The 27514-nt window shown below is 63.1% G+C and overlaps 1 protein-coding gene across 1 annotated transcript; it reads right to left on the bottom strand.

Annotated features, from left to right (window-relative positions):
* Nucleotides 1-1420: 1420 nt before the first annotated feature.
* Nucleotides 1421-27012, bottom strand: BCR (BCR activator of RhoGEF and GTPase). The gene is made up of 10 exons (XM_031949174.1): nt 26292-27012; nt 25732-26245; nt 25309-25548; nt 4988-5151; nt 4118-4222; nt 3772-3957; nt 3281-3388; nt 3099-3159; nt 2729-2781; nt 1421-2408 (listed from the first exon to the last, which is right to left on the bottom strand). The coding sequence occupies exons 1-10, from the start codon at nt 26403-26405 to the stop codon at nt 2214-2216; spliced, it is 1740 nt and encodes a 579-aa protein (XP_031805034.1). The 5' UTR covers nt 26406-27012; the 3' UTR covers nt 1421-2213.
* Nucleotides 27013-27514: the final 502 nt, after the last annotated feature.

Raw genomic sequence — 27514 nt, forward strand, 5'->3', positions numbered from 1 at the left:
CCCTGAGGAAGGGGGACAGGAAAAGAGAACTGGGCCTCAGCAAGGGAAGGGCATCTAGGTTCTGCCTCAGGGATCCAGGGGCTTCAGGGAGATCTAGCTGAAGACCTCAAGGGTTAGTGCAGCCATAGGGAATCCTCCAATATATAGAGATGGGAAGTGGGGAGGAAAAGAAGGGGGGAAAGGAAGGCAAAGGGGAAAGGAAAGGGGGAGAGAAAGGGAAAGGAAGGGAAGGGGACAGAGGAGGGGAGGAGAGGGGAAGAGAAGAGGAGGGGAAGAGGATTGTCTCTCAGTTTAATTTTCAATGTAACACAAGGGAAGGGCCTGGAATTAGGAGGGGTTGGGGAAGGCTTCCTGCAGAAGGGGAGATTTTAGCTAGTATTTAGCAAACGCCTGGGAGGTCATAATTGGAGTGGAAAAAACAGTGTTCTGGACAGGAGGCCGGCCAGGGAAATGCCCCAAACAGTGAGATGAAGGGTGAAACGGCCAGGAGGCCAGGGTCTTGATGGAAGATGTGCTGAGAATGAAAAGAATGCGAAAGGGGAAGGCAGATGGAAGCACCTTTGAACTGACAGAGAGTCTTTGTATCTGCCCCAGAGCCAGTAGGGTTTCCACCTGAGCTATTGAGGTGGGAATGACATGATCACTTTAGGAAAATCACTTTGGTCACTGAATGGATCCTTAGACTGACCCCACTGCCCTCGGCAGCTCTGCCATTGTCCGGGTGTGGGAGGGTCGACCTCAGGAGGGTGGTGGCAGTGTCAGAGGAGAGAGGGCTTTTCCAGAGATGCTGCAGAGGTGAAATGATGGGAAAGGTTGCAGTGGTGAAATCGATCAGAGATAATGAAGTGAAATGACAAATGTGGCGGTGGTGAAATCGACATGAGTGAACTATAATCACTCGGAAACTGTGTTCCCTTTTGATCTGTAAATTCAATAATTTAAACTATGTTTCTTGATCTTGGGGGGTCTCAGGCCCTGGGAAAGTTATCTCCCACATGTTGTGTTGTTATTCAATTAGAAATCTTGGTCAGCACCCCATTGAAGTCTTTGGGATGCTGGGAGCTCTCTAGGAAATTCCACTAGATCTGGGACTAGATGAAGCATTCAGCTGGGATTTGACCTCTTTAACCTGGAACCAGCCTCATGATTGCTTTTAAAGGCAATTTCTGGAACTCATTCTTGCAGAAGGTCCACAGCAGCTATCGCCTCTCATAGTGACCAGGACCCTGCCCACTGAGGGCGCAGCTTCAACCCCGTTCCTCCTCCTTCCTCTCCACTTCCTCCATGGGCCACTTGCACACACTTCCTCACTTGCTCTACCGTCTCAACACATGGCATTACACACTTCTTACTCCTTCCCTCATGCCGTTACTGCACCCCTTCCTCACTTGCTCTGCATGGCCCTTTCACATTATTTTCTTTCCTTTCTCCTCCTTCCTCATGCACATGAGCACTTGCACATTTACTTCCTCACTTGCTCATATGCACGTCTCATACACATGTGCACTTACACACTTCTCACTCGCTCACTTCCTCATGCACGTGTGCACTTGCACACTTACTTCCTCACTTGCTCATGCACATGTGCCCTTTCACACTTATTTTCTTACTCACTTTCTCACTCGCTTCCTCATGCACATGAGCACTTGCACATTTACTTCCTCACTTGCTCACTTCCTCATGCACATGTGCACTTACACACTTAGTTCCTCACTTGCTCATGTGCACTTCTCAAACACGTGTGCACTTACACACTTCTCACTCGCTCACTTCCTCATGCACGTGTGCACTTGCACATTTACTTCCTCACTTGCTCCTTTCCTCATGCACATGTGCACTTGCACATTTATTTCCTCACTCCCTTCCTCACACACACACTTCCTCATGCACATGTAGAATTGCACACTTACTCTTCATACTCACTTTCTCACTTTCTCATGCACATGTGTACTTTCACACTCACTTTCTCACTTGCTCACTCCCTCATGTACATGTGCACTTATACACTTATTTCCTCACTGCCTTCCTCATACACACACTTCCTCATGCACACGTACACTTGCAGACTTATTTCCTCACTCCCTTCCTCACACACACAGTTCCTCATGCACATGTACAATTGCACACTCACTTTCTCACTTGCACACTTTCTCACTTGCACACGAGCACTGGCTCCCTCCCCCTCTCCCTTCCTCCCCATAGACTTCGCTGGCTCACTCACAGGCTTCCTCTGTGTTTCCTTGCACGGGGCGCTCCCGCTCACTCACCTCGCCCTTCTTGACTGTCATGGACTGCCTCCGGGGCGTGATCTCCTCGTTGATGCTGGACAGGAAGTTCTGGGAGATCCTCAGGGCGTCCTGCAGCAGGGGGTGGTCGGGGTGGCTGGAAGGTGTGTGCTTCAGCAAGTCCTGCCCCCAGGAGAGAAGGCGGCAGTGAGAGGAGGCGGCAGATGCTTCTGCAGCACGGCAAGGCGCGGCCTCCATTAGAGTCAAGAGGGGCCAGAAACAGAGAAGGCGGGCGCAGCGTCCCCCGGTGCCAGCCTCCTGCGGGCGGGGCACTCCCTCCCTAAGGTGACCCAGCAGTGGCTGGCACAGCCCCCAGTGGTGGGGGGACACACCGCCCTCCCCAGCGCAGCCACACACGGCACACACCCCCATACCCCGGACCTGTTGGTGCTCACATACATGCACACACACACTCACACGCTCACGCATTCCCACGGACTCACGTGAAGGACCAGGGTACTGCGGGTCACGCGGTCCACGGGCTTGTAAAGCAGAGCTGAGGACAGAGGGGAGGACGTCAGGCCGGTCCCTCCCTCAGGCCCCAATGTGGGGCAGGGAGAGGAGTTCTAAGGGCCCCGACAGGGGGGAGGGGGGTCCTAAGGGCCCTGACTGAGGATTTCTGGGCAGCTGGGATCCTCTGAGAGGGGCAGAGGGCTCTGTGGGGCCCCGGGGGGATAGGCCGGCCCTGGCTCATGCTCAGCCCAGACATGGCTTGGGTTCGAGGGTCCTGGGTGCCCCTCCAAGGAGAAAGAAGCCTTGCCCCCCCCTTCCCCTCCCCCTTCCCTTCCCCTCCCCCGGGCAGCAGAGCCTCACTTTCCAAAGAGTTTTTGGTCGTCGGATCTTTGGAGTCCTTCATGCTTCGGGCTCGCAGGTTCTGCAAAGGAAACGGCCAAGGTCCGCGGCGGGCCCGGCAGGGGCGGGGGAGGGGGCCCCCAGCCAGGGCCCGGGGGGCGGGGCCGACCGGCGCCCGCGGGCCCACCCCCGCAGACCGCTACCTCCGAGATCTCGGCAAACTGGGCGTTGGCCTGGCAGCACCGGTCCGCCATCTCGATGGCCGCCTCGTAGTTGTCCACGAAGGCCCGGTACACCCCGAGCTGGCGGGCCTGGGGGAGAGAGCCCGGTCAGGCCGGCCGCGGCCCGAGGGGGAGGCCCGGGGAGGTCCCGGGGCACCCCGAGGGGAAGAGCCCGGCAAGGGCGGGGCCGGGGTCCGGGAGGCTCGGACACACAGCCCTTGCGGCGGGGCGCAGAGACTCCCCGAGAGCAGCACGTGCCCGCGGGACGGCCGGGCTCTGAGCCTGAGCCCCGGCACTTGGTGGTCAGTGGCTCAGGGCCCCCCGAGGTCACTGCCTCGGCCCTTGTTGTCCCCCCCGGACCCTCGAAGTGGGCAGAGACAGAGACAGAGACGGGGAGGGAGACAGAAGGAGGGAGAAGCTTCAGGGTCAGAAGGATACGAGGGGCGGCCCCGGCCCGGGGCGCACTCACTCACCAGCTTCTGGAAGAGGTCCCCGACCTGCTGCTGCTGGCTCCAGCGCTCCACGCGGGGGCCCAGCCCGTCGTAGAACTCCTTGTGGATCTCGTAGAGCTCCGGGACGTTGAAGAAGATGGTCTCGATCTGCTGGCCCGTCAGCACCGGCTGGGACGTGGTGGCCGCGGCCTTGAGGGGCTTCATGGGCTGCGGGGCCGGCGCCGAGTGAGCCGGGGCGGGCGCCGTCTGGGCCCGGTCCCGCCGCCCGTCGCCCTCCCTCCGGGACGACCCCCCACGATCCCGCGGGCGCTGCCCCCTGGCACTGCCTCCCTCCTGGCGCTGCCCCATCAGCCCCCAGCCAGCCTACCAGCAGCAGGGCCTCCAGGTGGCCCAGGTAGGTTTTTTCACTGTCCAAGATGGCGGACAGGACCCATCTTCTCATCTCCAGGCCCTTCTCCACGTCCAGCTCGCTCTGCGGGAAGAGAAGTTGGGCCCGGCCGGGGCGGGCGGGTCAGCTGTGGGAGCCCCCCCGCCCCGACAGAGAACCTGGGGGGGCGTGTCCTGGACGGGGTGCCAACCCCCGGGAACGTTTCCCGCCAAAGGCCGCCCCCCCAGGTGGGGGCGATAGAAGGACGGCTCCTTTTCTGCCCCCTTCGAGAGACCCTTACAATGGCCTTGGGAGGCCAATGCTACGGTGACTCCCATCTCACAGATGAGGAAACCGAGACTGACGGAAGTGAAGTCACGAGCTGGGAAGTGGGAGGCTTCCTGCCCCGGGCCTGGTGCTCCGGTGGTCGTGTGAGTGCTCCGCCAGGGGCTCGGCACCCGGGAAGCTCCCGAGGCTTTTCTGCTTCTCACACCAACCTCGCCCTGTGGCCGGCTGGAGTCTAACATTCGAGGCCCCTTCCAGCTGCTGATCTCTCCCAACTCCCTTCCCCCTCTGCCTCCAGGAAAAGGTTCTAGGGGGGAGGGGCGGTGCTGACCCCATTCCCACTCAAGCCCTGCCAGTCAACCCGGGTCTTCTCCAGCAGCCCCCCCCCCCCCCCCCCCCCACTGACTGACCCCGGACCCGGCCCTTCACTGCTGCCTGACTCACTTTCCCAGCACAATGGGGACACCACTCCTCCCAGAGCTGCTTTTTGGGCTTTTGGGGGCACACAGTAGTGTCACATAAATGCTCATTCCCACTCCCACTTGGAGCCCCCCCACCCCCCGCCCCCCCGCCGCCAGCACTCACCGTGCCCGAGGTCAGCACATCGCGGCCGACCCTGCTCTGGCCCCCGAGGCGCGGCGAGGAGGAGGGCGAGTCGTCGATGAAGGGCATCCGGTCCTGCTGGCGCCGCTGCTCCTCTGCGTGGTCCGCGTCATAGGCGTAGCCTGGCGGGGTCCCAAACGCCGTGTCTGCGGGCAAGGAGGCGGGCGAGCTCAGGGCGCGCCCGGGGCCACGGGGCCCCCCAGGGACGACGGACCGGAGACTCTGGGGGAGCGAGCGGCTCGGGCCCGGCCCGGGGCCGCTGAAGAGGGAGCCTCTCCTGGTGTGCTAATTGAGTACCTACTACATGCATCCGGCTGGAGGCTGGAGGACTCGATCTCAGAGCCTCCCATGGGCAGCTAGGGGTCCCTCAGACTCCTGAGAGAGCCCGGCCTGGCCCTCCCGAGCCTGGCGGTCGCCGCCTCCCCTTCCCGGAGCAGCCAGGGGCCGAGGCGGGGCCGACAGGAGGCCCGGCTCTGATGCCGGGGGCCCACGGGAGCAGGTGGGGGGGGGTCGGGTCAGAATCGGGGGGGGGCCCGGGGGGGGGGGGGCAGCCCCGGGGCCGGCTCCCTGCTGGGGCTGGGCCAGAACCAGCCACTGTCCCCCCCTGGGGGGGCCCGAGGTGACCAGCCGCTGCCCCAGGCCTGGGAAAGCCACCCCCCAGCTCAGAGCTGGCCGCCCCCACCCCCGGGGAGCCATGGGGGGGGGAAGGCCCCAGGGATCAGAGTCGGGGGGGGGGCGGAACCCCCCCCGGACAGGAATGAGACGCCTGGGGGGGGGCAGAGTCCTGGGGACACTCGGCCCGATGGCCCAGCCCTGGACTGTGACACTGGCAGGGGTAATGGAACCTTCCCCCCCACCCCCTGCCTCCCTCCCCCCAGAACCCACCTGGTGCCAGGCCAGGGGAGAGTCCTTCAGCCCCCTCAGCACAGGCACCATGCCCACCTTCCTGCCCAAGGTCTCTGCGGGCCCGACCCCCCCAGACTGCCCCTGGCACGAGCACCAGAGGTGAGCCCCAGCCCAGTGTGTGTCTGGCCAGACTTTGTCCTCTGGGCCGAGGCTGGAACGGGCCTGGCCTCTGGGTCTCCGGGCCTCCAGCCTGGGGCCGAGCCTGGCAAAGTCCCGTCCCTGACTTGGGGCTCCCGGCCTCTGCTGTCCCCTCGGCCCGGGGGTGAGCCCCGTTCTCTGCTGTGCCCCCCACCGACTGCACGGGGCCCCCAGGTCTCGGGCACCAAAGCCAGACACAGAGGCCGTCGAGGGAGCCCCCGGCCCCGAGGACAGAGGCTCTCGGCCCCACAGACGGCGACAAGGAGCGGAGCTGGGGGCCTCTGGGTGGGGGGCTCCGAGCGGGAGGCTCTGGGTGGGGGGGCTCTGGGAGGGGTCGCGACCCCGTGGAAGACCCGGCCTTGGCCCCCAAAGCCCGTCCACATACGGAGCTCGCCTCGGGGTAGCGGCCGAGGCTCCGGGAGTCCCAGAAATCAGAGCCGGGGACTCTCCCACAGGGGCCGGGCCCGGATGCCAGCAGAGGTGCCCCCGCTGTGGCGGGCACCGGGGAAGGGCCTGGAAGAGTTTGGCTGGGTCGGGGCTGGAGCTCCGGTGAGGGGGGAGGGGCCGGGAGCAGAGAGAGAGACAAAGATGCAGTGTCTGTCCCTCCCGGGAGGGCCCTGGAAGAGGGGGGAGGGAGGGGGCTGCTCCTGAGCTCGGACCGAGGTTCCAGGGTGCGAGGACCAGGGAGAAGCCATCGGGCCCCCCACGTGGCCCCAAGGCCCGTGGGAGCCCCGGTGAGGGGCGGGGAGGAGCCGGACCCAGTAAGAGCGCCACGGCCTTTGACGCCGTGCTAGGGACGCGCGCTCTGGCCGCAAGCAAAGAAAAAGCCCTAGAAGGAATCGGGCAACGAGGGGAGAGAACAGGCAGAGACCTTCCCTCCCTGCGGACGAGACGCTGCGAGACCCGGAAAAGCCTCCGGAAACGTGCCGGGGGCAGCTGGCGGCAAAAACCCACCCGAGCCCCTCTGAGGGAGGGGGAAGCCCGAGCAAAGTCACTGAGGACAAAATGAAGCGCCTGGGCGTCCGCCCGCCAGCCCCAGGAGCTCCGAGAGCCAGGCACAACGCGCCTCGCACGGATCCGGTCAGGCCCGAGCAGGCGGGAAACTGTCAGCTGGTCCGGGCCAGGCCGGGCCAGGAAACGGACAGTTCTGCCTAACTGGTCTCCTTCGGGGCCAACCGAGCCGCCCAGACCGAGCGAGACTAAGTCACAAAATTCATCCGCAAGAACAAAAGCGCAAGAATATCAAGGGAATTAATGAAAACGACAAAGGTGGTGGCTTAGAAGTGACAGACCTAAAACTGTATTAAAGCTGCTGGCATCAAAACTCTCCGGCACTGGCTGAGGCAGGGGGCCGGGCAGCGGACATCAGCGGCAACGATCGGGCCCATAGCAATCTGCTATTGGATCCGCCTCCAAACTCCGACTTCTGCAATGAGAGCTCACTCTTTGACAAAATTTGGTGGGAAAAATGGAAAATATGTCAGAAAACTGGCATAGACGCACAGCTCATGGCTCAGACCAAAATGAGTTCAGAATGGATGGTGGTTTGGGCACAAATGATGATACCGTGAACAAGTGAGGAGAACGAGGGGTAATGTACTATCAGATCTTTGGAGAAGGGAGGAAATGATCACTAAAGAACTGGAGGTCACTATGCAAGGCAAAATGGACAACTTCGATTACGTTAAATTAGAACGGTTTTGCACAAACAAGACCACCAGAAACAAGATTAAGAGAGAAGTAAAATCTGGGGGGGAATGTTTACAGCCAGTGTGTCTAAAGGTTTCAGTTCTCAGGTATATAAAGAACTGTGCCAAATTCATAAGAACGCGAGCCATTCCCCAACCGATAAATGATGAAAGGATGGGGACATTTTTCAGAGAGGAAATCAAAGCCATCTATAGTCGCATGAAAAAAAGCTCTAAAGCACCCGGGTCCCTCAGCCCGCTCCACACACAGCCCAGCCCGACACCCGGAACTCGTCAGAACCTACGGGCTGTTAGCTTAGTGAGGAGCCCGCACAGAAGGGTGGGGGGGGGCGCTGGTGCGAGCGGAATAAGGGATAAAAAATAAAGGGGTGAGAGAGGGAGAAAGGGAAAGGAAGGAGCGAACGCCATAAATTATCCGCCACAAAAGCGGCAAGAAAAAGCTTTTGCCACGGAGGGCAGAGGTGAGGGCGGCCAAGCTCTCCTCACAATCGGCTCAGAGGCGGAACCTGCACCCGCCACAGAAACGTGCCTGAGCCTGCAGGTAAGTGCGAGGGGAAGGGGGTGAGAGAAGGGGAAGGTGACAGAAGCTGGGGTGGGGGAGGGATGGTCAAAAACAAAGCCCCTCTGAGGAGGGCCAGGAAGAGAGAACGGAACCAACGGAGAACTGACGCTTTCTCTGATGAAGCCCTCGGGCTCAAGCAGAAGGAACTGAGTCAAAGTTTAAAAAAAAAAAAAAAGCCATTTCTCGGCCCATAAATGATCCAGGGATATGGACAGGTTTTGAAATCCGTATTTAAAGCCCGTGGAAAAAATGGTTTATTGGGAAAGAAATTAAAATTCGGGGGATTTCCCCAAATTTGATTCGGGGAAAAAAGGGGGGGGAATGGGGGAGGCGGTATGGTGGTTAAAATTGATTTAAAGAAGAGATGTAAATGGTAAATAATAAAAACCTTTTTTTGACGGTAAATAGGGAAGGGGGATAGGTGGTAGGGGAAAAGGGGGGGGGAAGGAAGGGGAAGGGGGGGGGGGAAGGGGGGGAAGGGAAGGGAAAAAGAAAGAAAGGAAAGAAAAGATAAGAAGGAAAGAAAGAAAGAAAGAAAGAAAGGGAGGGAGGGGGCAAAGAGGAAGGAAAGGAAAGAGGGGGAAAGGGGGCCGGTGGTAAAGGGGGTGGGGGGTAAAATGGAAGGGGGTGGGGGGAAAGTAGGGGAAGGGGGGAGGCCGGGGGAGGGAGGGGAGGGGGAGGGGAAAGGGGCCATTATTTAAAAAAGCCCGATGGGGGGGGGGGGGGTTTTTATTTTGGGGGGAGGTGGGGAGGGGGGAGGAGTGGGGTGTTGAAAGGGGTGTGCACCCCAGCGGGGGGGGGGGTTGAAGAAGGAAAGGATAGGGGAGAGGGGAAAATCCCTGATTTCAAAATTTTAGGGTTTGAAGTGGGGGAGTGGGGCCCGGGGGGGTGGGGAGGAGGGGGAAGGTTTAGGGATGAAAGGGGGATTGGGAGGGGAGGGGGGGGGCCCGGGAAAGGGTTGCGGGGGCAAGGGGGGAGGGGGTGAACCAGAGAGAGAACAGAAGAAAGGGGCCCTTTGGGGAAAAGAGGACAGAAGGGGAGGGATTGCTTTGGTATTTTTACCCACCGGTTTTTGGTTGATTTAAGTGAAGTGGGTTTTCAGGTTTGCCCCCAAATTTGCTTGTTTTGGAGAGCCCCCTGAGGTGGATGGGGGAGGTGGTAGATATTTTTAAAAGATTGGGAGATGAGGGTTCCGGTAAAAGGAGAAGATGGAGGGGGGGATTAAGTTTGGGGTTTGGGGGTTATGGGTTAATGGGGGATCCCCCCTTTCTTCCCTTTCCCCCCGTTTTTCTCACTTTTCGTCCATTTAGGAAAACTTATTTTGTTGGAGTGTCCAGAGGGGAAGGGAGGAAAAGGACGAGGGAAATGGAAAATGGGGGGGTTTTTGGAAAGAAGACCCAAGGTAAAGGGGGGGGAGCCCAGAGGGGCCAAGCCTGGAGTTCAGTTTAGAATTTTAGTGATGACCCTAATCAGGGTTGCCTCAGAATCTGGGGGGAATTTCCCAGGATTAATGAATGTGGTAAAAAAGGGTAGGTAGGGGTGAGGAGAAATTGGGTGACGGTCCTTCTGGCCATCTTCTGTCTAAGGGTGGCGTGGGGGGGGAGGGGCGGGCAGCCTGGTCCCCTCTCGGAAGGGCCCGGATTCCAGCCCGTTCCCTGCCAAGCTCAAGAATGAGCCTCGGCTCCCTCCCTTCTGCCGCTTTCCACCTCAAGCACTTCAGTGCCAGAGGCCGGGCAGCGGTCCCTGGGGCCAGGCTCTGAAAGGTCTGCAGGAGTGCCCAGGCCCAGAGGGATCCCGCCAGCCACCAACCGCCCCTCTGAACGGGCGGAAAGCGGCAGGAAAAAACCCTCAACAGAGACCATCTGGGACCCGCGTCCGAGCAAAGGGGAGGGAGGCCCGGCGCCAGGTGGGCGAGGGCGGGCCGGGAAGGGGAGAAAGGGGGCCAAGATCCTCGGGGCCTGCCATTTAGAGAGATGTGTGAAACCACCGGGCAGAGGGAAATTTCAAGCCAGCAAACGCCTTAGGTGTCCAGAAACGTGGATGGGAAGGAGGGGATGGAAGAAGGTTAAAACCCCTTATATAAATGTCTAAGATCAAGGTTCCCAAAGAATTTGGGAAATTTATTGGGACCCCATTTCGCTGAGGAAATTGAGACGGCAGGTAAATGACTTATTCAGGGTCATTCAACTAGGAAATGCCCAAGGCAAGACGCCAGGACTTCTGACTCCAGGCCCAGCAGCTGTCTCCAGCCAATTCAACCATCAGGCTCCCCTGAGGTAGCCGGTCTCTACCTGTCCCTGTGCTACACAGTCACTCTAATGAGCCTGTCACTGTCCTCGGGGCTACCTGGGTCAGGGATTTACCAGGTCAAAATGGCTCCAATAAGAACAGACTGAACCCCAGTCTCCCCAAGACACGCATCCAGGCACGGCAGTGCTTAGGTGCTTTCCTGGAACACAGGTGGGAAGGGGGCTCGAGTCGCCACCCCGGCATCGGAGCTGGGATCCAGCCAGCTTAGGCCCAGAGGCTGAACTTTGGACCTCAGTGTTTGCTCAGGCGGCTGGTCCGACTATCTCGGTGATCCCGACATCAGGAGACCCACCTCCTTGGTAATGCTTCACTGACAGACTCCTGGCCTCCCCCCTCCCGAGGCTGCTGAGGTCACAGCACTCAGAGCTGGCTCTGGATTCCCTCGACTGACCCTGCTCTCAGGCCTGCCCCTGCCACGAGCAAAGCAATGTCTTCCTCTCCTCAAAACACGCGACCGCCCGGCTACACATCTCAGTGATTTTCCCCTTATAATTAGATCCCCTTTTTAAAACCAAACTCACTGTCTTTTCCTCTAAACCACACGTGCATGTGTGTGCATGGGCACACGCCTTCTCTTAATCCCTTGGCTCCCGCTCTAAGGGAAATCCCAGGCTCCCTCTCACCCCAGATCAAAAAAAGTACCAAGGCCTGTTGATTTCACCCCTGCATCATCTCTGGTCCATTTCACCTCGGCACCTCAGGCCAATCTCACCTCTCCCCCACCTCTGGTCAATCTCACCTCTCCCCCACCTCTGGTCAATCTCACCTCTCCCCCACCTCTGGTCAATCTCACCTCTCCCCCACCTCTGGTCAATCTCACCTCTCCCCCACCTCTGGTCAATCTCACCTCTCCCCCCACCTCTGGTCAATCTCACCCCTCCCCCCACCTCTGGTCAATCTCACCTCTCCCCCACCTCTGGTCAATCTCACCTCTCCCCCATCTCTGGTCAATTTCACCTCTGGTCAATCTCACCTCTCCCCCACCTCTGGTCAATCTCACCTCTCCCCCATCTCTGGTCAATTTCACCTCTGGTCAATCTCACCTCTCCCCCACCTCTGGTCAATCTCACCTCTCCCCCACCTCTGGTCAATCTCACCTCTCCCCCACCTCTGGTCAATCTCACCTCTCCCCCCCCTCTGGTCAATCTCACCTCTCCCCCACCTCTGGTCAATCTCACCTCTCCCCCCACCTCTGGTCAATCTCACCTCTCCCCCCACCTCTGGTCAATTTTACTTCTGCCTCTATGGCATCTTCCAAGTACCCACTTCTCTCTTCTGACCCTACCCCACCCTGGTGCAGACCCTCATCACCTCACTATGGCAATAGCTGCTGGGGGCAGGAGTCTGCTGATGTCTCTCCCCACTCCTGTCCATCCTCCAGATACCAAAGTGATTTTCCTAAAGTTTAGGTTTGGTCCCATCACCCCTTACTCTACAATCTGCAGTGGCTCCCTGTGGGCTCCAGGAACAAATACAAAATGCCATCTGGTCTTCTCACCTTTGCTGCCCACCCCCTACCTCCCACACTCTATAACCCAACGGCTTCCTGACTGGTCCTTACACATGATCCCACTCCCAAGCCCGGCCTATGCACCGGCAGTCCCCACGCCTGGAATACTCCAGCTCCTCACTTCTGTAGGAGGCTAGTTTAGGGCCTCATTTTCCTGGCTTTAGGACTTGGGCCAAAGTCCTTCTCTTCCAGGGCTCTTTTGTGTCTCTACCCTCCCCAAACACGCCCACACCCTTTCCTCTGTTGAGCATCCTCGGTTAATCCTGCCCGCATCTTGTTGTCTAGAGCAGTGGTTCTCAAAGTCTGGTCTATGAATCCTGGGGACTCTGAAACCCTTTTAGAGGGTCTACAAATTCAAAAATAGTTTTTATTTCCAATGTGGTAAATGTCTATAAATGTGACCCAGATAAACAAAAATGCTCTGGAGAGATCTGCAATCATTTGTAACAGGATAAAGATACGAAAACAAAAGTTTGAGAACCACTGGGTCTATAGCTGTTGGCGTGTGGTTTCCTCCATTAGATCGTGAGCTCTTTGAGGACAGGGATAATGCACCTGCCTTGTGCCTGACACACAGTAAGTGCCTAATAAATGCCTGCTGACTGACCAACAGTAAAGAAGTTCTGGTAAGAATTTCTTCTCCCGGGGCAGGCTAGCCGTGCCCAGTCTCAGAGAGCTGCCCGGGACGCTGAGGGGTTTAGTCACTTGCCCAGAACAGTAACAGGACCAGCTAGCTTGCTTTTGAGATTTCCCCAGTGCTTGAATTAGATTATCTCACTTGATTCTCACCATGACCCCCTAGATGGGTCCCTGTCATCTCCCCCATTTTACAGACAAGAACACTGAGACTCAGAGCGGTCAGACATTTGCTAAGGCTGGAGCCGGGGCAGGACTCGGGCTTATCCTGTTTGGTCCCCAAAGTGGCCCCAGATGCTCCAGGGGACGCCGCCAAGAGGGTCAGAAAACGGCCTGTTCCCCCAGCGGCCGCCTCGCCTAGTCCCGAGGCAGCCGGCGTCCGGGCGTTCGGCCGGGAGGCCGGCCTCCTGGCTGCGCGGGATCCCTCCCTGGCTCCGGGGGCAGCTGCCGCCCACCTTAGCAGGCTAATCCTCTACACACATGATCTCACTGGATCCAAACAAGCCCGGCTGTGGAGCGGGCGAGTCAGGCTTTATTATTTCCGCTTTCAATCGAGGGAAATGAGGCTGCCAGATTAAGGGACGCGTCCAGGGCTGCCCAGCTAAGACTGGGACTTCCTGACGTCCAGACCGGGTGGGCTGCCCCCCGGGCCATCCGGCTGCCCCTCGTTTCCGGTGTCCGGAGCGGGAGAGACGGAGCCGAGGGCAGTTTGTTTGGTGGAGACCAGTGAGCTTTCAGTTTCCGGGAGAATTCAAGAACTCCTTCCCAAAGGGCAGATTAATGGACATGTGACAAGAATAAACAGCATTTCTGGGGCACTTTGCAAAGCTCTGATCTACGGGAGTCATTTAACCCTTGACCCCAAAGAGGCCCCAGCGTCTGCAGGAGGTGACGTCGGGCAGGCGGGACCACCCCTAGGGCAGGGAAAAAATTCTTGTGGAGGCCGGATGAAGAAAGGGCCCCTCGGGGCTCTGGCCTGCCTCAGTTTCCTCACCTGTGAAATGGGGATATCGGCACAACCTCCCTGGGCTACCATGAGATTGTATTTCTCTGGGAACACCAAGCCTTACACCGGCCCGGCCAAATCCCCGAGGGCAGGATGAGAGCAGCGGTTAGGGTTAGGCGGAAACTTAACAAAGAACGCGGGGGTCTGAGCAGACCATAAGCTCAGCGTCAGCGGGACCAGAAGGCTTAATGTGAGCGAGCTGATCCCAGGCGGCCCCGGGAGCCCGGCCCCCCCACCCAGACGGACCATGGGTCGGTTTGAAGGCCAAAGCTTGAGAAAGACAGTGTCTGAGGAGAGCGACCGCCGGGGGGAGGGCCGGGGCGGGGGAGCAGAACCTCCTTGGGAGAGCATCAGGCCGGCCCCTGCCCGGACCCCAGACCAGGCCCTCTCCCGAAGCCTCCGGCGGCTCTCCCACGGGGGCCCCTCTCGGCCGGCTCCCCCAGCAAGGTCCTTGCCCAGAGCGCCCCCCCCCCTCCCCCGCCTTCTGCACCTGGAAAACCGGCCCTGGGCGGCCCTAACCCTCCTTCCCCAAGTCCAGGACGCAGGCGGCTGGAGGCAGGGCAAGGGTCCGCCTGGGCCGAGGATGCTGGGAGCTCCGCCAGCTCCATGGGGCCTGTGGGAGGCCGACTCCGGCCCCGGGGGCTCCTGGACTGTTCCCAGGGACCAGAGGGGAGGCGACAGGGGCTGCTCCCCGCCCCCGGCCCCGACACCCGTCATAAGCAGCTGGCCCGGCTCCAGGCTCCAAGGAAGGCTTTCATCTCTCAGTTTTCCCAGCAGTGAAATGGGATAATGATCTCCTCTGCTCAGTGTCAGGCCCGGGGGAAGGGGCAGGTCCCCAGCCTAGAGGCGATAACCAGCCCCTGCCTCCGCCTGGCGCGGGGAGGAGGCCCCACAGGGAGGAGCCTGCGCCAGACGGGAGCCTCTGACCCCGGCACCGCCAGATCCTCCTTTGGCCAGAGGCTGCCCAGGCAGAGCCCCAGGGGCCAGCAAGGGACGGGTGACGGTGGATCCTGGGATGGGTGGAGGGGGAAGATGGGGCTTCCTCCCAAGGCCCAGGTAACACCCGCCCGAGAAGGCCTGAGGAAGAGCCGTGGGCCCCAGAGGACCCCCGCACAAACCTCAGGCCCTGAAGCCACAGCAGGCCGCCCCTGGCCGCCTCCATCTCGTCCCTGCCCACGTGATGTCATGGGGGCAAGGATGGCAAGGGCGGGGCGTGAACGGGGGAGGCGAGGACACGGGGCCCAAGATGAGCCCTGGCGCTCTGGTTCTGTCCCCCCACATCGGACTCCCAGGCTTGAGAGAACAAAGGGACAAAGTCACCAGAGGTGCCCGGAGGGCACAGAAGGAGGCGGGGGAGGGGCAAGCTCTGCCCAGGCCCCCCCAATGACCCCGTGACCTCCCTGGCCACCCCCGTGACCCCCTCAGGCCTCTGCAGGGAGCCTGCCCCTTCCCACCCGCTGACTCCTAACCTGACCCCTCGCCTGGCGGGGGCACCTCAAAGCCTTGCCCAGCTGCCCTGCCCTGGGCTCCCCAGCTCTCAATGGCCCGCATAAGGCTCCACGCCCAGGAACGGGGCCCACGGCCGAGGCCGGGAACTGTCCCCTCTCCGTCCACTGTCTCTGACCCCGGGCTAGATGTAGTGAGGGCGCTGATGCAGGCTGAGCTGGGGGTCCACTGGGGCTCCCTGAACTGCTTCAGACACCTTCTGGTGAATCAAGCTCCCCCTTCCCCTACCCCAGACCCGGAGACTGCGGGAGCCCCAGTCAGACCGGACGTTCTCCCTCCCTCCCTGCCCCGGCCAAGGCCTGCCCAGAACTGGCCGGAGCCACCTCCCGGGGGGGAGGGTCCCGCATCCCCTCCCAAAGGCAGCCCTGTTCCTCCCAGTGAGGAAGGCGCCCGCCAGTCCCAGGCAGGAGACGGGGCTTCCCCAAGCCGAGATCTGGGCCCCACAGGGGTCCCGGGTGGGTGGGCCAGGAAGCAGGCAGCCCTGGCACCCTGACGGGCAGAAGCGGCGGCTGCCCCCCTCCTCCCCGGGACCTGGGCAGCTCAGAGCCCCACCGGGCGCGCCCGGGAGATGGGAGGGGTCCAATGGCTGAGTCAGACCAAAGGGCTTGGAGAGGAAATCCCAAAATAATCACAAAGCTTCAGGCCCAACACCCTCCCCCTTCTCCCCATTGGGAGGATTGAGGCCAGGGAAAGGTGGGTCCCGACCCAGGGCAAGGCCGGGGGGTCCCCCCCCCGCCCCTGGCCCGGCCCCCCCCCCCGGGCCAAACCCCCCTCCCATCTTGGCCTTGATCCCCTTCCCCACTCCGGCCTCCCCACCTCCCAGGGCAAAAACCCGGGGTAGAGGAAGGGGCCGCCCCGCCCCCCTAAGCCTCCCGGGCTGGGGGTTCCGGGGGCCCTCCCCCCCCGTTTTGCCCCCCTCTGCCGGCCCACCGGGGCCCTGGGGACGGCCCTGGGGAAATCCCTGGCCCCGCCCAAACCTCCCTGCCCACTCCCCCTTTCCCCCCCCCGGGCCTCCCCCCCCGCCCCCGGCCCCAAAAGGGGCTTCACCAAAGGCCGGCCAGGGGGGGGCCTGGCCCCCGGGGGGAAAACAAAAACCCGGAGCTCCCTGGCCCTGGGCCAGGAAAAAAAGGCGGCCCGGGGCCGGGGGGGGCCCCGGGCGGGGCCGGTGCTCGGGTCCCCTGGGCCCCCCCGGGGGAGGTCCCAGCCCGAGAGGCCCCCGGGCCACCCTGGCCCCGGGGACAAAGGGCCCGCTTCCACCCTTTTGGGCCTTCGGGGGGCTGGGCCCCCGCCCCCCGCCACTTCCCAGCTACCCGTCCCCAGGCCCTCGGCCCCCCCCCGGGCCCCCATTCCGGCGGCAGGACGGCGACGTCCGCCAGCCGGGCCGGACCGGCTTCGCCCCCCCCCGAATTCCGGCCCTCTGGGGTTCCCCCCAGGGCCCGGGGGGAGCGAGCGGGATAGATCGTGGGGACCCAGAGTCCAGAGTGTGGACTTGGGAGCCTGGCGAAGATCCTGCCGAGCTCCAGCTGAGTGACCCCAGGCAAGTCACCTTCCTTCTGAGCTGCAGAACAAGCCCTGAGGTTCCTCCGGGCTGGAGGGCGGCCCTCCCTTTGTAGCTGTCCAAGCTACTCCCATCACTTCCAGCTTCCCTTTATTTCTAATCTGCCCTCTGACCTTGGAGCGGGGCTCCATCCCCTCACACCAGCAATGGCAGCTGCGGGGGGAGGTCTGCCCGCCTCAAGTCTCTCCCTCTCTGTCCATTTAATTTCTCCAATTAGATGAATAACTAATTCCTGATAAGCAACAATTATTTACAAGTCTCCTTTATCCCCGCCCCCCCCACACACACACACAAGGCTTTTTTTTTTAAGTAAGAAAACTTGTTCAATCATATCGCTCTCAATCAAAATATTTTGAACCATTTCTGAAACTGTGCTGACAATAAGAGGATTTTTTGGTCTTCCTCATTATTTTTCAATAAGAATAAAGAAAAATTTTATCCTGTTAAAATAAAATTAAAATATAATTTCATTTTCACCTCATCCTTATAATAGTTGTTTTTGTACATATTGCTACAGTGTCAATACAAAAGGGCATGTATATTACTGATAAGTATACAGTATGTGTGTGTGCGTGTGTATGTATAACCTATCTAGTCAGACAGAGTTGGGAGGCAGGCTCAGAAAAAGGGGCTACAGAGGGAAAATCCACCAGAGAAGCTGCAGAGGTAAAGTCTGCAACAAATGTTAGAGGTGATACTGACAAGAAAACCTGCTCTGGGGGTGAAAGTGACGAGAGATGCTCTGGGGGTGAAAGTGACGAGAGATGCTCTGGGGGTGACAAGGACAAGAGATGTGAAATCTACAGATGCTGCAAGATAGGCCTCCATAGGCCTCAGCCCCGTATTGGATATTAAGTGAGAGCGAGGAGTACAGGACGTACAGGAAGACCCCCTCCCTGTTGGCAGACCTCTGAGGGTCTGGGAGGACACAGTGCCCCCTCACTGGGGAAAGTAGAAGGCAGAGAAGGTTCAGGTAATGAGCCCTGTCCAGGCAGCGCATCCAGGGCGAGTCCTTCTCAGAAGGTTCCCAAAGCTCCTCCTCACTGGCCAGTGCCCGGAGTCCGCACTTTGCCTTCGGGGGAGGGGGTGGTTTGCCCAGCGGCATCTGCACAGCTGGCATTGTGGGCCACAGTAACTGCCCTTGGGGCCTGTGCCCGGGCTAGAAGGGGCGAGTTGGGACCATGGGCGAGAGGCAGCTGATGGGACAGATGGGGCACGTCTGACTGGCACAGTCAGGAGGAACCTCCTACTTTGGGAGCGGCCTCCGGCCTCAGCTTTGGACACTCCTTGACGAAAGGATAAAACAATCCGACAGAATGCCATGCCTGGGTATGGCATTCAAGGCCCTCCACAAGACTGCTGCTTTGAGAATGAGGCTTCCATGCCGTCTCCTCTACCCTCATCTACGGCCCAGGGCAGGATGTAGGCTCCCCGTGCAGGGACCCTTTCCCTGAATGCCCTTCGGGGGCCTCTGGTCCAACCCAATCCCGATCTCAAATCCTTTCTACAACAGCTATGCTACCACTGCTCAAAGACGACCAGGAAGAAAAGCACCCCCCCCCCACCCCTCCCCGCTGAGGCAGCCCCTTCCACACTGGGACAACTCGCACAAGGAAGGAGTCGCTCCTGATATCCAGCGCGACCTGCCTCGCTCCAACTTCGCCCATAGCTGCTCATTATCCCGTCTCTGGGCCAATCTGAGCACGGCTCTTCCCTCCTCCGGACCCTTGAAACCTCTCTCAGGCCCGGCAGGCTTCACCGCCGAGGGGCCCGCGCAGGGCAGCCTGCGTGTGGCTGCGTGGGATCCCGACCCGCCACGGGAGGACAGTGCTCTGAGCCACGGCCGGCCGCGAAAACGCGCAGAGAGCGTGGGAAAAACAAGGGCTGCGGCCTGCCCCCCACGGTGGAGTCCAGCCCTTCTCAGCTTCACCCTGGGGAGAGGGAGGGGGAGAGGGAGATGGAGACAGAGACAGAGATAGTCAGAGAGAGACAGAGACAGACAGAGAGACAGAGACAGAAAGAGAGAGAGACAGAGACAGAGATAGTCAGAGAGAGACAGAGACAGACAGAGAGACAGAGACAGAGAGAGAGAGAGACAGAGACAGAGATAGTCAGAGAGAGACAGAGGCAGACAGAGACAGAGAGACAGAGACAGAGACAGAGAGATAATCAGAGAGAGACAGAGACAGAGAGATAGTCAGAGAGAGACAGAGACAGAGAGACAGAAACAGAGACAGACAAAGACAGAGAGATAGTCAGAGAGAGACAGAGACAGACAGAGACAGAGAGACAGAGACAGACAGAGACAGAGACAGAGAAGGAAGAGGAGGAGGAGGAAGGAAAGAAGGGAGGGAGAGGGGAAAGAAGAGAAGAAGAGAAGGGAGAAGAGGGAGGGGGAGGAGGGAGAGAGGAACAAGGGGAAAGGGGGAGGAGGAGAGAGGGGGGCAAAGCTTTTCTCTCTGTCCACAGGCCCAGGGGATGACCAGAAGGGCCGATGGGCGCCACGTGTGTGGACAGCAGCTCAGGCAAAGCCCCAGATGCGGGGCTGCCTCTGCAGGAAGGAGGGACAGAAGAGGAGCCGGGCTCTGCCCGTCCGGTGCCCGGCTGCCCGGGGCTGCGGGGGAGGAGGGGCGCCGGAGCCATCAGTGCAGGGCGGCTCCCGAGCCGGGCTCCCCAACAGGCATTCCTCAGGACCGGTCTTTCCAGAATCTCGGGCCTTCCCGAGACGGCCGTCGATGGGCCTGGAGGGGCCCAGGAGAGCCCAGGCTCGGCGGCGCAGGGCCAGACGCGAAGGAGGCCGCCGTGGGACCAGAACGGTCGGGGGGCCGGCGGGGCGGGGCTCGCCCCTGAGTCCGTGGGCCGAGGGCAGGGAGACGCGGGTGCCGGGAAGCTGCGGGCACCGGAGCTGCCTCTGCTCATCCTGAGCGCCAGACGCACAGGGCGAAAACCGGGGTCCCTGTCCATAGGACGGACGTGTTGGTTCCATTTCCTAGCCCCTGGACTCCATCCTCACCCCACCCCACTGGGCCCTGCAGCCACAATGGGGCCCGAGGGAACCCCGGCATCTCAGCTCTGGGCCAGAGTTGGGTGTCTATCTCTAGGTCCTCACGCCTAGACAATGGGCCGAGCACTGATGGAGCACCTCCTGTGGACTTGGCACTGATGAGCACTGATGGAGCACCTCCTGTGGACTTGGCACTGATGAGCACTGATGGAGCACCTCTTGTGTACCCAGCACCGATGAGCACTGATGGAGCACCTCCTGTGTACTTGGCACCGATGAGCACTGATGGAGCACTTCCTGTGTACCCGGCACCGATGAGCACTGATGGAGCACCTCCTGTGGACTTGGCACCGATGAGCACTGATGGAGCACCTCCTGTGGACTTGGCACCGATGAGCACTGATGGAGCACCTCCTGTGTACCCGGCACCGATGAGCACTGATGGAGCACCTCCTGTGTACCCGGCACCGATGAGCACTGATGGAGCACCTCCTGTGGACTTGGCACCGATGAGCACTGATGGAGCACCTCCTGTGGACTTGGCACTTGAGCACTGATGGAGCACCTCCTGTGGACCCGGCACCGATGAGCACTGATGGAGCACCTCCTGTGGACTTGGCACCGATGAGCACTGATGGAGCACCTCCTGTGGACTTGGCACTGATGAGCACTGATGGAGTACCTCCTGTGGACTTGGCACCGATGAGCACTGATGGAGCACCTCCTGTGGACTTGGCACCGATGAGCACTGATGGAGTACCTCCTGTGCACCCGGCAGCAAAGAGCACCTACAGAGCGCCTTGTTGCTCTTTGGCCAGGGCCCCAGTGCGACCACAGCAGCACTCTAAGGGGCGAGTCCAGGGCCCATTTCCTGGCAGCCCAGGAGCTTTCAGGGGCTTCCTCTGCCCTCAGGCCGGCTCGGTAACTCTCCCACTCTCCAATGTTGCTGGACAGACCAAGAACCTTCCCTAGAGATGGCCCTTTCCGGGGTGCTCTCAGCTGACCAGCTGGCAGGCTGTCCCGGGGGCCCGGCTACCATTCCCAGGGGCCCGGCCGCCGTCCCGGGGGCCCGGCCATCGTCAGTCTGCCCGCAGTGATGCGGCCACTGGCTCTTCGAAGGGTTTTTGACGCCCATGGATGGCGGGGCAGCTCTGGGAGACCCTCCCGGGCCTGGGAGGAGGCAGACCGCCTTCCTCAAGCAAAGCCCTCTGCTTACCTAGGGGGTGGGGGCGGGGGCGGGCTCCTCCCACTGGGGGGCTGGGTCCCTGCTTCCAAGGAGGGCACGCCCTCATTCTGCCCCCAGGGTTCTTGGGGGCGCCACAGGAGCCTTCCCAGGGGAGGCCCCGCCCCTGCGTCCCCGGAGGATCCACCAATGTCTGGGTGGCGTTTCGGGCACTGGCCTAAATGCTCCCCAGTTATCTCAGGGGCCCCTTGAGAACCTGCGCTCCCACAACCTGACGGCCCCACTAACAGCACGAGGGACACAAGCGCTGGAAGGACAATTGTCGCACTAATCGGTGAGGGGCCAAACCCAGACCAATGCCCGTCCCACGCTGCCCAGGGGCCGTCGTGCCTGAGGCCCGGCCCCGAGTACCCAGCGGAAAGTCGGGGCACCCCCAGGTCCCGGGGCTCAGGACCACTTGCTGTTGGATAACGAGCGCCTCAAAGCTAACGGGGGGACGGGTTCTGGAGGCGCTCCCGGGCCCTCCGGGGAGAGACGGGACCGCGAAAAGAGAAAGGTGGGGCTGCCACAGAACCCTGGGAGCTCCACTGGCGAGACGGGAGCCCACGAGAGCCCCCAAGAGAGGGCAAGAGAGGCGGGGCCCGGGGGACGCGGGGAGGAGAACCCCAGCCCTAGAACCATCACAGAACTGGGGCAGGGGGAGAACCCCAGCCCTAGCACTGTAGCAGAACCCGGGGGAGCGGGCCCCTCTCTTCACTGGGTAACGAAGGCAAAGCAGGGCTCGGGATTGACCCACCTGTGGGTGTGGGTCCCGAGCAGCCTGTCAGGGGGATCCCCACCATACACCATCCACGCCCACTGGCCGGCCTGAGGCCCAAAGAACTGGGAGGCCCCCCCCCAGGCTGGACCCCCCACGGCTTCCAAATGCTCACTTGGGGGGCTTCTTGCCCCCCCCCCCCGCCAGGAACCAGGAGAGCTGCTGGGGGGTGGGGGGGGGAAGGACCTTGAGCGCTGTCGAGGGAGACTCAGGAAAACAGCCCAACATCCTCCATCAGCCCTTGCCTCCCATGACTCCTCCCCCTGCGGTTACCAAGGGGAGCTTTGGGGAGATCGTCAGACTGGGGAGCGTTTCCCTCAGAAACACAGACTCCGCCCAGGAGCAGAGAGCCCCCGCTGCCCGCCCCCTACACCCTGGCGCACAGTAGGCGCCTCATAAAGTGCCGACTGGGTGCCCCTCCCCCCCTGGCATCTGCTATCCCCAGGGAGGAAAGGCTCAAGCATTGAGAGGGCGAGAGGGGAGGGAGCTGGCTCAGAGAGGGGGTCACAGGGCTCAGAGGAAGGGGGCACAGGGCTGGGGGCACAGGGCTCAGAGGAGGGGGGCACAGGGCTGGGGGGCACAGGGGCAGCAGACAAGCCCACACAGAGCAGGCCCTGACTTCTTAGGTCACTGGCACGATGCGCCCTGCGGACGGCGCCCAGCTGCGGGGAGGAGCGTGGAAAGGCTTGGGAAGGGTCCGGCACCTGGACCCCTCCCCTCCCAGACCAAATGCCCGGGACCTGGCACAGGGATGGGAGCCGGGAGCCGGCCCGCTCAGCCAGCGGCGTGAGGGGGCGCCAGCTGTCGATGCCGACCCGGGCCCTCACCCACAGAAGAGCCAACTCTGTGCTAGGCACGGGGCCACCAGAGGCTGCCCGCCGGGACGCTGGGGGCCACCCACCAAGCCATGGAGGCAGGGGCCGGAAGGGGCACAAGAGCGCCCACACGGGGGGTCCCGGGAAACACAGAGGCGGACGGAGGGAGGGGGCCGGCGGCAGGAACGGCACGGCCCTCAAGAGGGCCGGCCCCCGGCGGGAAGGCGCCCAGGCAAAGGCTGAGAGGGCAGGGGGCGGGGAGAAATGGCGGAGGGAAGGCCGGAGGGGCATCCTCCCAAGAAGGTGCAAGGAAGGGGCTGCTGGGGGGCCTGCCCAGCTATGGGCACAGGGTGGGAGGTGGGGTCACCTCCACAAAGGGGTCACTCACTGGCCCAGTCCCACCAGGCCAGGAGCTCAGAGAAAGAGCCGGGGCTGCCCACAGAGCTCGGAGAGAAGTGGGGAGGGCAACACCCACTGCCTACTGTCCATCTGCATTGCCACCTGCTGCCCCCTTGCCCCCAGGCCGCCCGCCCTCCTCGCCCTCCTGCTGCCCCCTCGCCCCCAGGCTGCCTGCCTCACCTGCCTGCCGCGTGCCGCCCACCCACCTCCCTTGGCAGATCCCTGCCCTAGGATGACAAAGGATGACGGGCCGGGGTGGGGAACCGGGGCTAAGGTGACTCAACCTTGCTCACAGTCGTCCGTCCATGGGCCCCAGGAGCCCACCCCACCCCCGACCCCAGGCCGAGGCCCCAGGGCAGCCCGCTGGCACCCACCGACTCCCCAAGACGATGCCGACGGCGCTGCCGCCCCCCTGGAAGGCACGGTGGGCACGGGGGCAGTGCGGGGACCCTCTCCAGCCTTTCCCGGGCCCCAAGCTGTCCACGTCTGCCCCGCTCCTCGGGACCAGGGCCAAGGTCGAGGAAGAGGCCAGGCCGGCTCAGCCCAACAGACCCTCTGTGGAGCCCCACGGGCAGGCGTGGCGGGGTGGAGGGGGCACCCGTCATCCCCCCGGCCATTGGGGTTCCCCCCGGGGTCACTTTACCTCATCTTTCTCTTTCTGAGGAATTTCCACAGGCCGCAGGCCCGCGAGGGGCCCCCGGAAGGCAGACGGCAAGCTTGGCTCCCCAAAGGCGAACCCCCCCCCATGGCGACACTCAGCCCAGGCCCTAGAAACCCCGGGACCCCTCCCCGTGGGGGCAAGCCCGTGAGCTGCCCAGCCCGCTTCCAGGGGAGGCGCAGCTTCCCTGGCTGAGCCCCAACGTGGGGAGCTCGTGGCCAATCCCCCCCAAAGTCCTAAAACGTCGTCCTCGGCAACGGTTGGGGTGGGATGGGCGGGGAAGGCTAATCTTGGGGGTGCAAGGGAGGTCCCGCCGGGCACAGACGCCTGAGCTGGGAGTCCAGAAGCCCTGAGTTCAAACTCGGCCTCAGGTGCTAGCGGGGTGACTGCCTGCCTCGATTTCCTCCTCTGACATGGGGATAATCCCAGCCCCTCCCTCCTTCCCACGGCTGTGAGATCAAATGAGGGGAGGCCCGAGAAGCGCTTTGCAAACTTGAAGGTTCTAAGTAAATGCCAGCCAGCCATCGTTATTGTCAACAACCGCAGCCCTGCCCGCCTTCCCAGCAGCCCCAGCCAGGGAGCAGGCTGCCCATCCCGCCGGACCACGGGCGCTGCCGCCTCCCCGGCAGCCCCAACTGCAGGGGAAGGCAGAGCCAGGCCAATCCCAGTGCAGCAGGGGCAGCTCGCTTTAGTGACCCTAACGGCGAGGCCTGCCCTCCCCCCCCAGCCCCCCACCACATTAGCCGCCCCCAGCCTCCGGAGCAGCCCTGCCCTCCCCGCCCCAGGGCCCCTCTCTCCCTGCCTGCACCTCCCGAATGTGCTTCAGAAATAAGGCAGCGGCTGGGGGGGGGGGGTCCCTGCCCCCCAGGCCTTAGCGGAAGCAGACCCGCCAGGGAAAGCATCCTTGGAGCTGGTGGAGGGTTCGGCCTGGGCCTGGGAGCCAGCCCCAGGCCCCCTTCCCCCTGGTACCTTCCCCCTCAGGGCTCCCTCACCACCAGCCTGCAGCCACCTGGGTTAAACAGGGCCCGCGGAGGGGCGGGAGGGGCTGGGGCAGATGGGGGGGGCGGAGGGGAAGGACAAAGAGGCCCGGAGGCCAGGAGCCGGCATGGATTCCCCAAAGAGTCTCCCCCGGGGCAGGGATGAGGGCGGGGCCGAGGCCCCAGGCCCCCGGGCCGGTCAGCCCATTCCAAGGAGAAGGGGGCGGGGCGGAGAAGGTGCCCGGGGGCGGGTCTCGGCCGGAGGGCAGAAGCGCTTCCAGCCCCGGCGCCGGGAGATTACAAAGCAGATTCTGCCCCGCTGACAGGCAGGCCGGCCTCGGGTGGGGGCCCCTTCTTTCCACCACTGTCCCAAGCACCCGCCTGCCCCGGGGCGGGCGACCCCCGCAGCCGGCCGGGACCTCCTTCCGGGGGGGCCCCCCCTCTGTGCCCGTGACCCGCCCCTCGCCCTCCAGCCCCCCCCCCCGTGCCCCTGGCCCCCGCACGTCCCCGCTCTCTCGCCGCCCCCCCTGCTCCCCGCAGCCGGCTCCCGCGCCCACCCCCGTCCCGCCCCCCTGCCCGCCCCCGCCCGCCGCGCGCCGCGGTGCCCACCTGGTTCTCCGGGGAAGGCCCCCTCCCGGGCGGCCGCGCCGTCGTCCCCGGGCCAGATCTGGCCCGTCCTGCGGACGCCCACGATGGTGGCTTCGGCCACCACCACCTGGCCCGGCCGGGGCCGCTTCTGGGCCTGGGGCTGGGGCTGCCGTCCAGGGACGCGAGGTCGGACGGCGAGCGGCCTTTGGGCCCCGAGGGCCCCCGGCCGTGGGGCTGGGGCCCGAGGAGAAGTCCTCCTCGCTGGACGTGAGGTTCTCGTTGGAGCTGCAGTCGGGGGGGGCCGACGTCCCTCGAAGCGCGCGGGGAGAGAGGGCGGGCCAGGTCAGCGCTTTCGGCCAGGCCGGAGCCCCGGGCTCCCGGGGGGCCGCAGGGCCGGGCCGGGCTGGGTCGGCGGGCCGGCTCAGCAGGGTTCCCAAGAAGCGCGGGGTTGAGCCGCGTCTCCGTAGTCGCCGGCGGCGGCGGCGGGCTCCCAGCAGGCGGGGCGGGCGGCGGGGGCCCCGGCAGGTGGCTGGCCCTTGCGGCGCTCCTGCTGCATGGCCTGGCTGCCCAGGCAGCTGATGCGCTCCGAGACCTCCTTGTCGTTGACCTTCACCAGCCCGCGCTCCTGGTGGTACTCCACGTTCACGTAGAAGGGCTTGTCGTCGCCGCCGCCGCCGCCGGGCCCGGGGCCGCCGCGGGCCCGCTCGAAGGTGGAGCGCAGGGCGGCCACGCTGGGCGGCTGGCCCCGGGAGCGCGCGCGGGGCGAGCCGTCGGCGGCCGGGGGCGTCCGCGGGGACTTGCCGGGGCCCTCCCGCTCGGCGGCCGGGGGCGTCCGCGGGGGCTTGCCGGGGCCCTCCCGCTCGGCGGCCGGGGGCTCGGCCGGGGGCTCGGCCCCGGGGCAGCCCCAGCGCCGCCGGTCGTAGCTCTTCCTCTCCTTGGCCAGCAGCGTCTGCAGGAACTGCGGGAAGCGCCCTGGTTGACCCGAGCCCAGCCCCGGATGGAGCCCGGCGCGCTGGAGCCCTGTCGATGGCGCTCACCGAGCCCAGCTCCATGCGGGGAGGCTCCGAGGCCGGGAACTGAGCCCGCCACGCCTCGGCGAAGCCCACGGGGTCCACCATGGCCGCGGGAGCCCCCGAGCCTCCCCCCCGGCCGAGGCGGATCACCTGGGGGAGGGGAGGGGAGCCGGGGCAGGGAGCCGGGCGGCCGCGCGGCCGGGCGCTGGGCGGGCTCGGCTCACAGGGCCCCGGGGGGGACCCCCAGACCCTGCCCGGGCGGCGGAGGGGGCCGGGCCCCCATGGCCCCGCCCGCCAGCCTCTCTCCGGACCTTCCCCGGGAACAATGCCCCCGGCCCGGGAGGCGGGGAGGGGGAATCTCCCGATGGGGGGAGGGGACTGCGGGGAGGGGGAGGCGCGAGCTGGGAAAGGAGCCCGGCCGGGGATGCGGAGGAGGGGCTTCTGGGGAGCAGCCGGAGCAGAGAGGAGGACCTTGCGGTGGGGGAGGGAGGCTGAAGGGGGGGGGGGAGTCTGGCGAGGGGCGGGGAGGAGAGGGCTCCTCCCGCTCCGGCTCCGGCTCCGGCTCCTCCTCCTCGTCCTCCCTCGCTCGGCTTGGGTCTGGATCTCTCTGGATCTGGGGCTGGATGCGATCCGGGTCTGGGTCCCGGCCCGGCTCTCTCCGCCTCTCCCGGGTCCCGGCCCCGGTCCCGGCCCCAACCTCCACAGCCCGGGGTCCGCCGCCCCAGGGCAGGAAGGGGAGGCCCCGAGGGGCGGGGGGAAAGCCAGGCGCGGCCGCCGCCTCTCCCAGGCAGCCCCGACCCTTCCCCTGCAGAAGGGCCCTCCCCCCCCCCCTAAAAGGGGGGGCCCCTCTGGGGACTAAAGGGCCGGGGGGAGCAGGTGGGACTGGGACTCCTGAAGATCCCTGACTGGCCCCGGAGACCCTTCGGCTGGGAAAAGGGCTGGGGCGGCTCAGAGCGTCCCGGGATCTGGATGACCTAGAAAAGAAGCGGCTGGGATTGTCCTCCCCTGCCCCGAGGCGTCCCCGACATTAGAGGTTAACGAGGGTTAGGGCCCCGCTCTGCGCTAGAGGCTCCTCCCAGGACCGTTCAGTCGCTTCGGCCCGTTTGGGAGTTTTGTGGCAGAGACAACGGAGGCCTTTGCCTTTTTCTGCTCATTTTACCGATGAGGAAACTGAGTCAAAAAGTGTGATATGACTTGTCCAGGGTCACACAGTG

This window comes from Sarcophilus harrisii, chromosome 1 (genome assembly GCF_902635505.1).
Source record: "Sarcophilus harrisii chromosome 1, mSarHar1.11, whole genome shotgun sequence".
Lineage (NCBI taxonomy): Eukaryota > Metazoa > Chordata > Mammalia > Dasyuromorphia > Dasyuridae > Sarcophilus > Sarcophilus harrisii.

Coding starts and splice junctions, on each gene's coding strand:
- BCR (XM_031949174.1), bottom strand. CDS start 26,405: ATGGTGGACCCCGTGGGCTTCGCCGAGGCGTGGCGGGCTCAGTTCCCG. Junction 26,246..26,291: donor ACAGGGCTCCAGCGCGCCGG/GCTCCATCCGGG, acceptor CGCTTCCCGCAG/TTCCTGCAGACGCTGCTGGC. Junction 2,782..3,098: donor GACCAAAAACTCTTTGGAAA/GTGAGGCTCTGC, acceptor CTCTGTCCTCAG/CTCTGCTTTACAAGCCCGTG.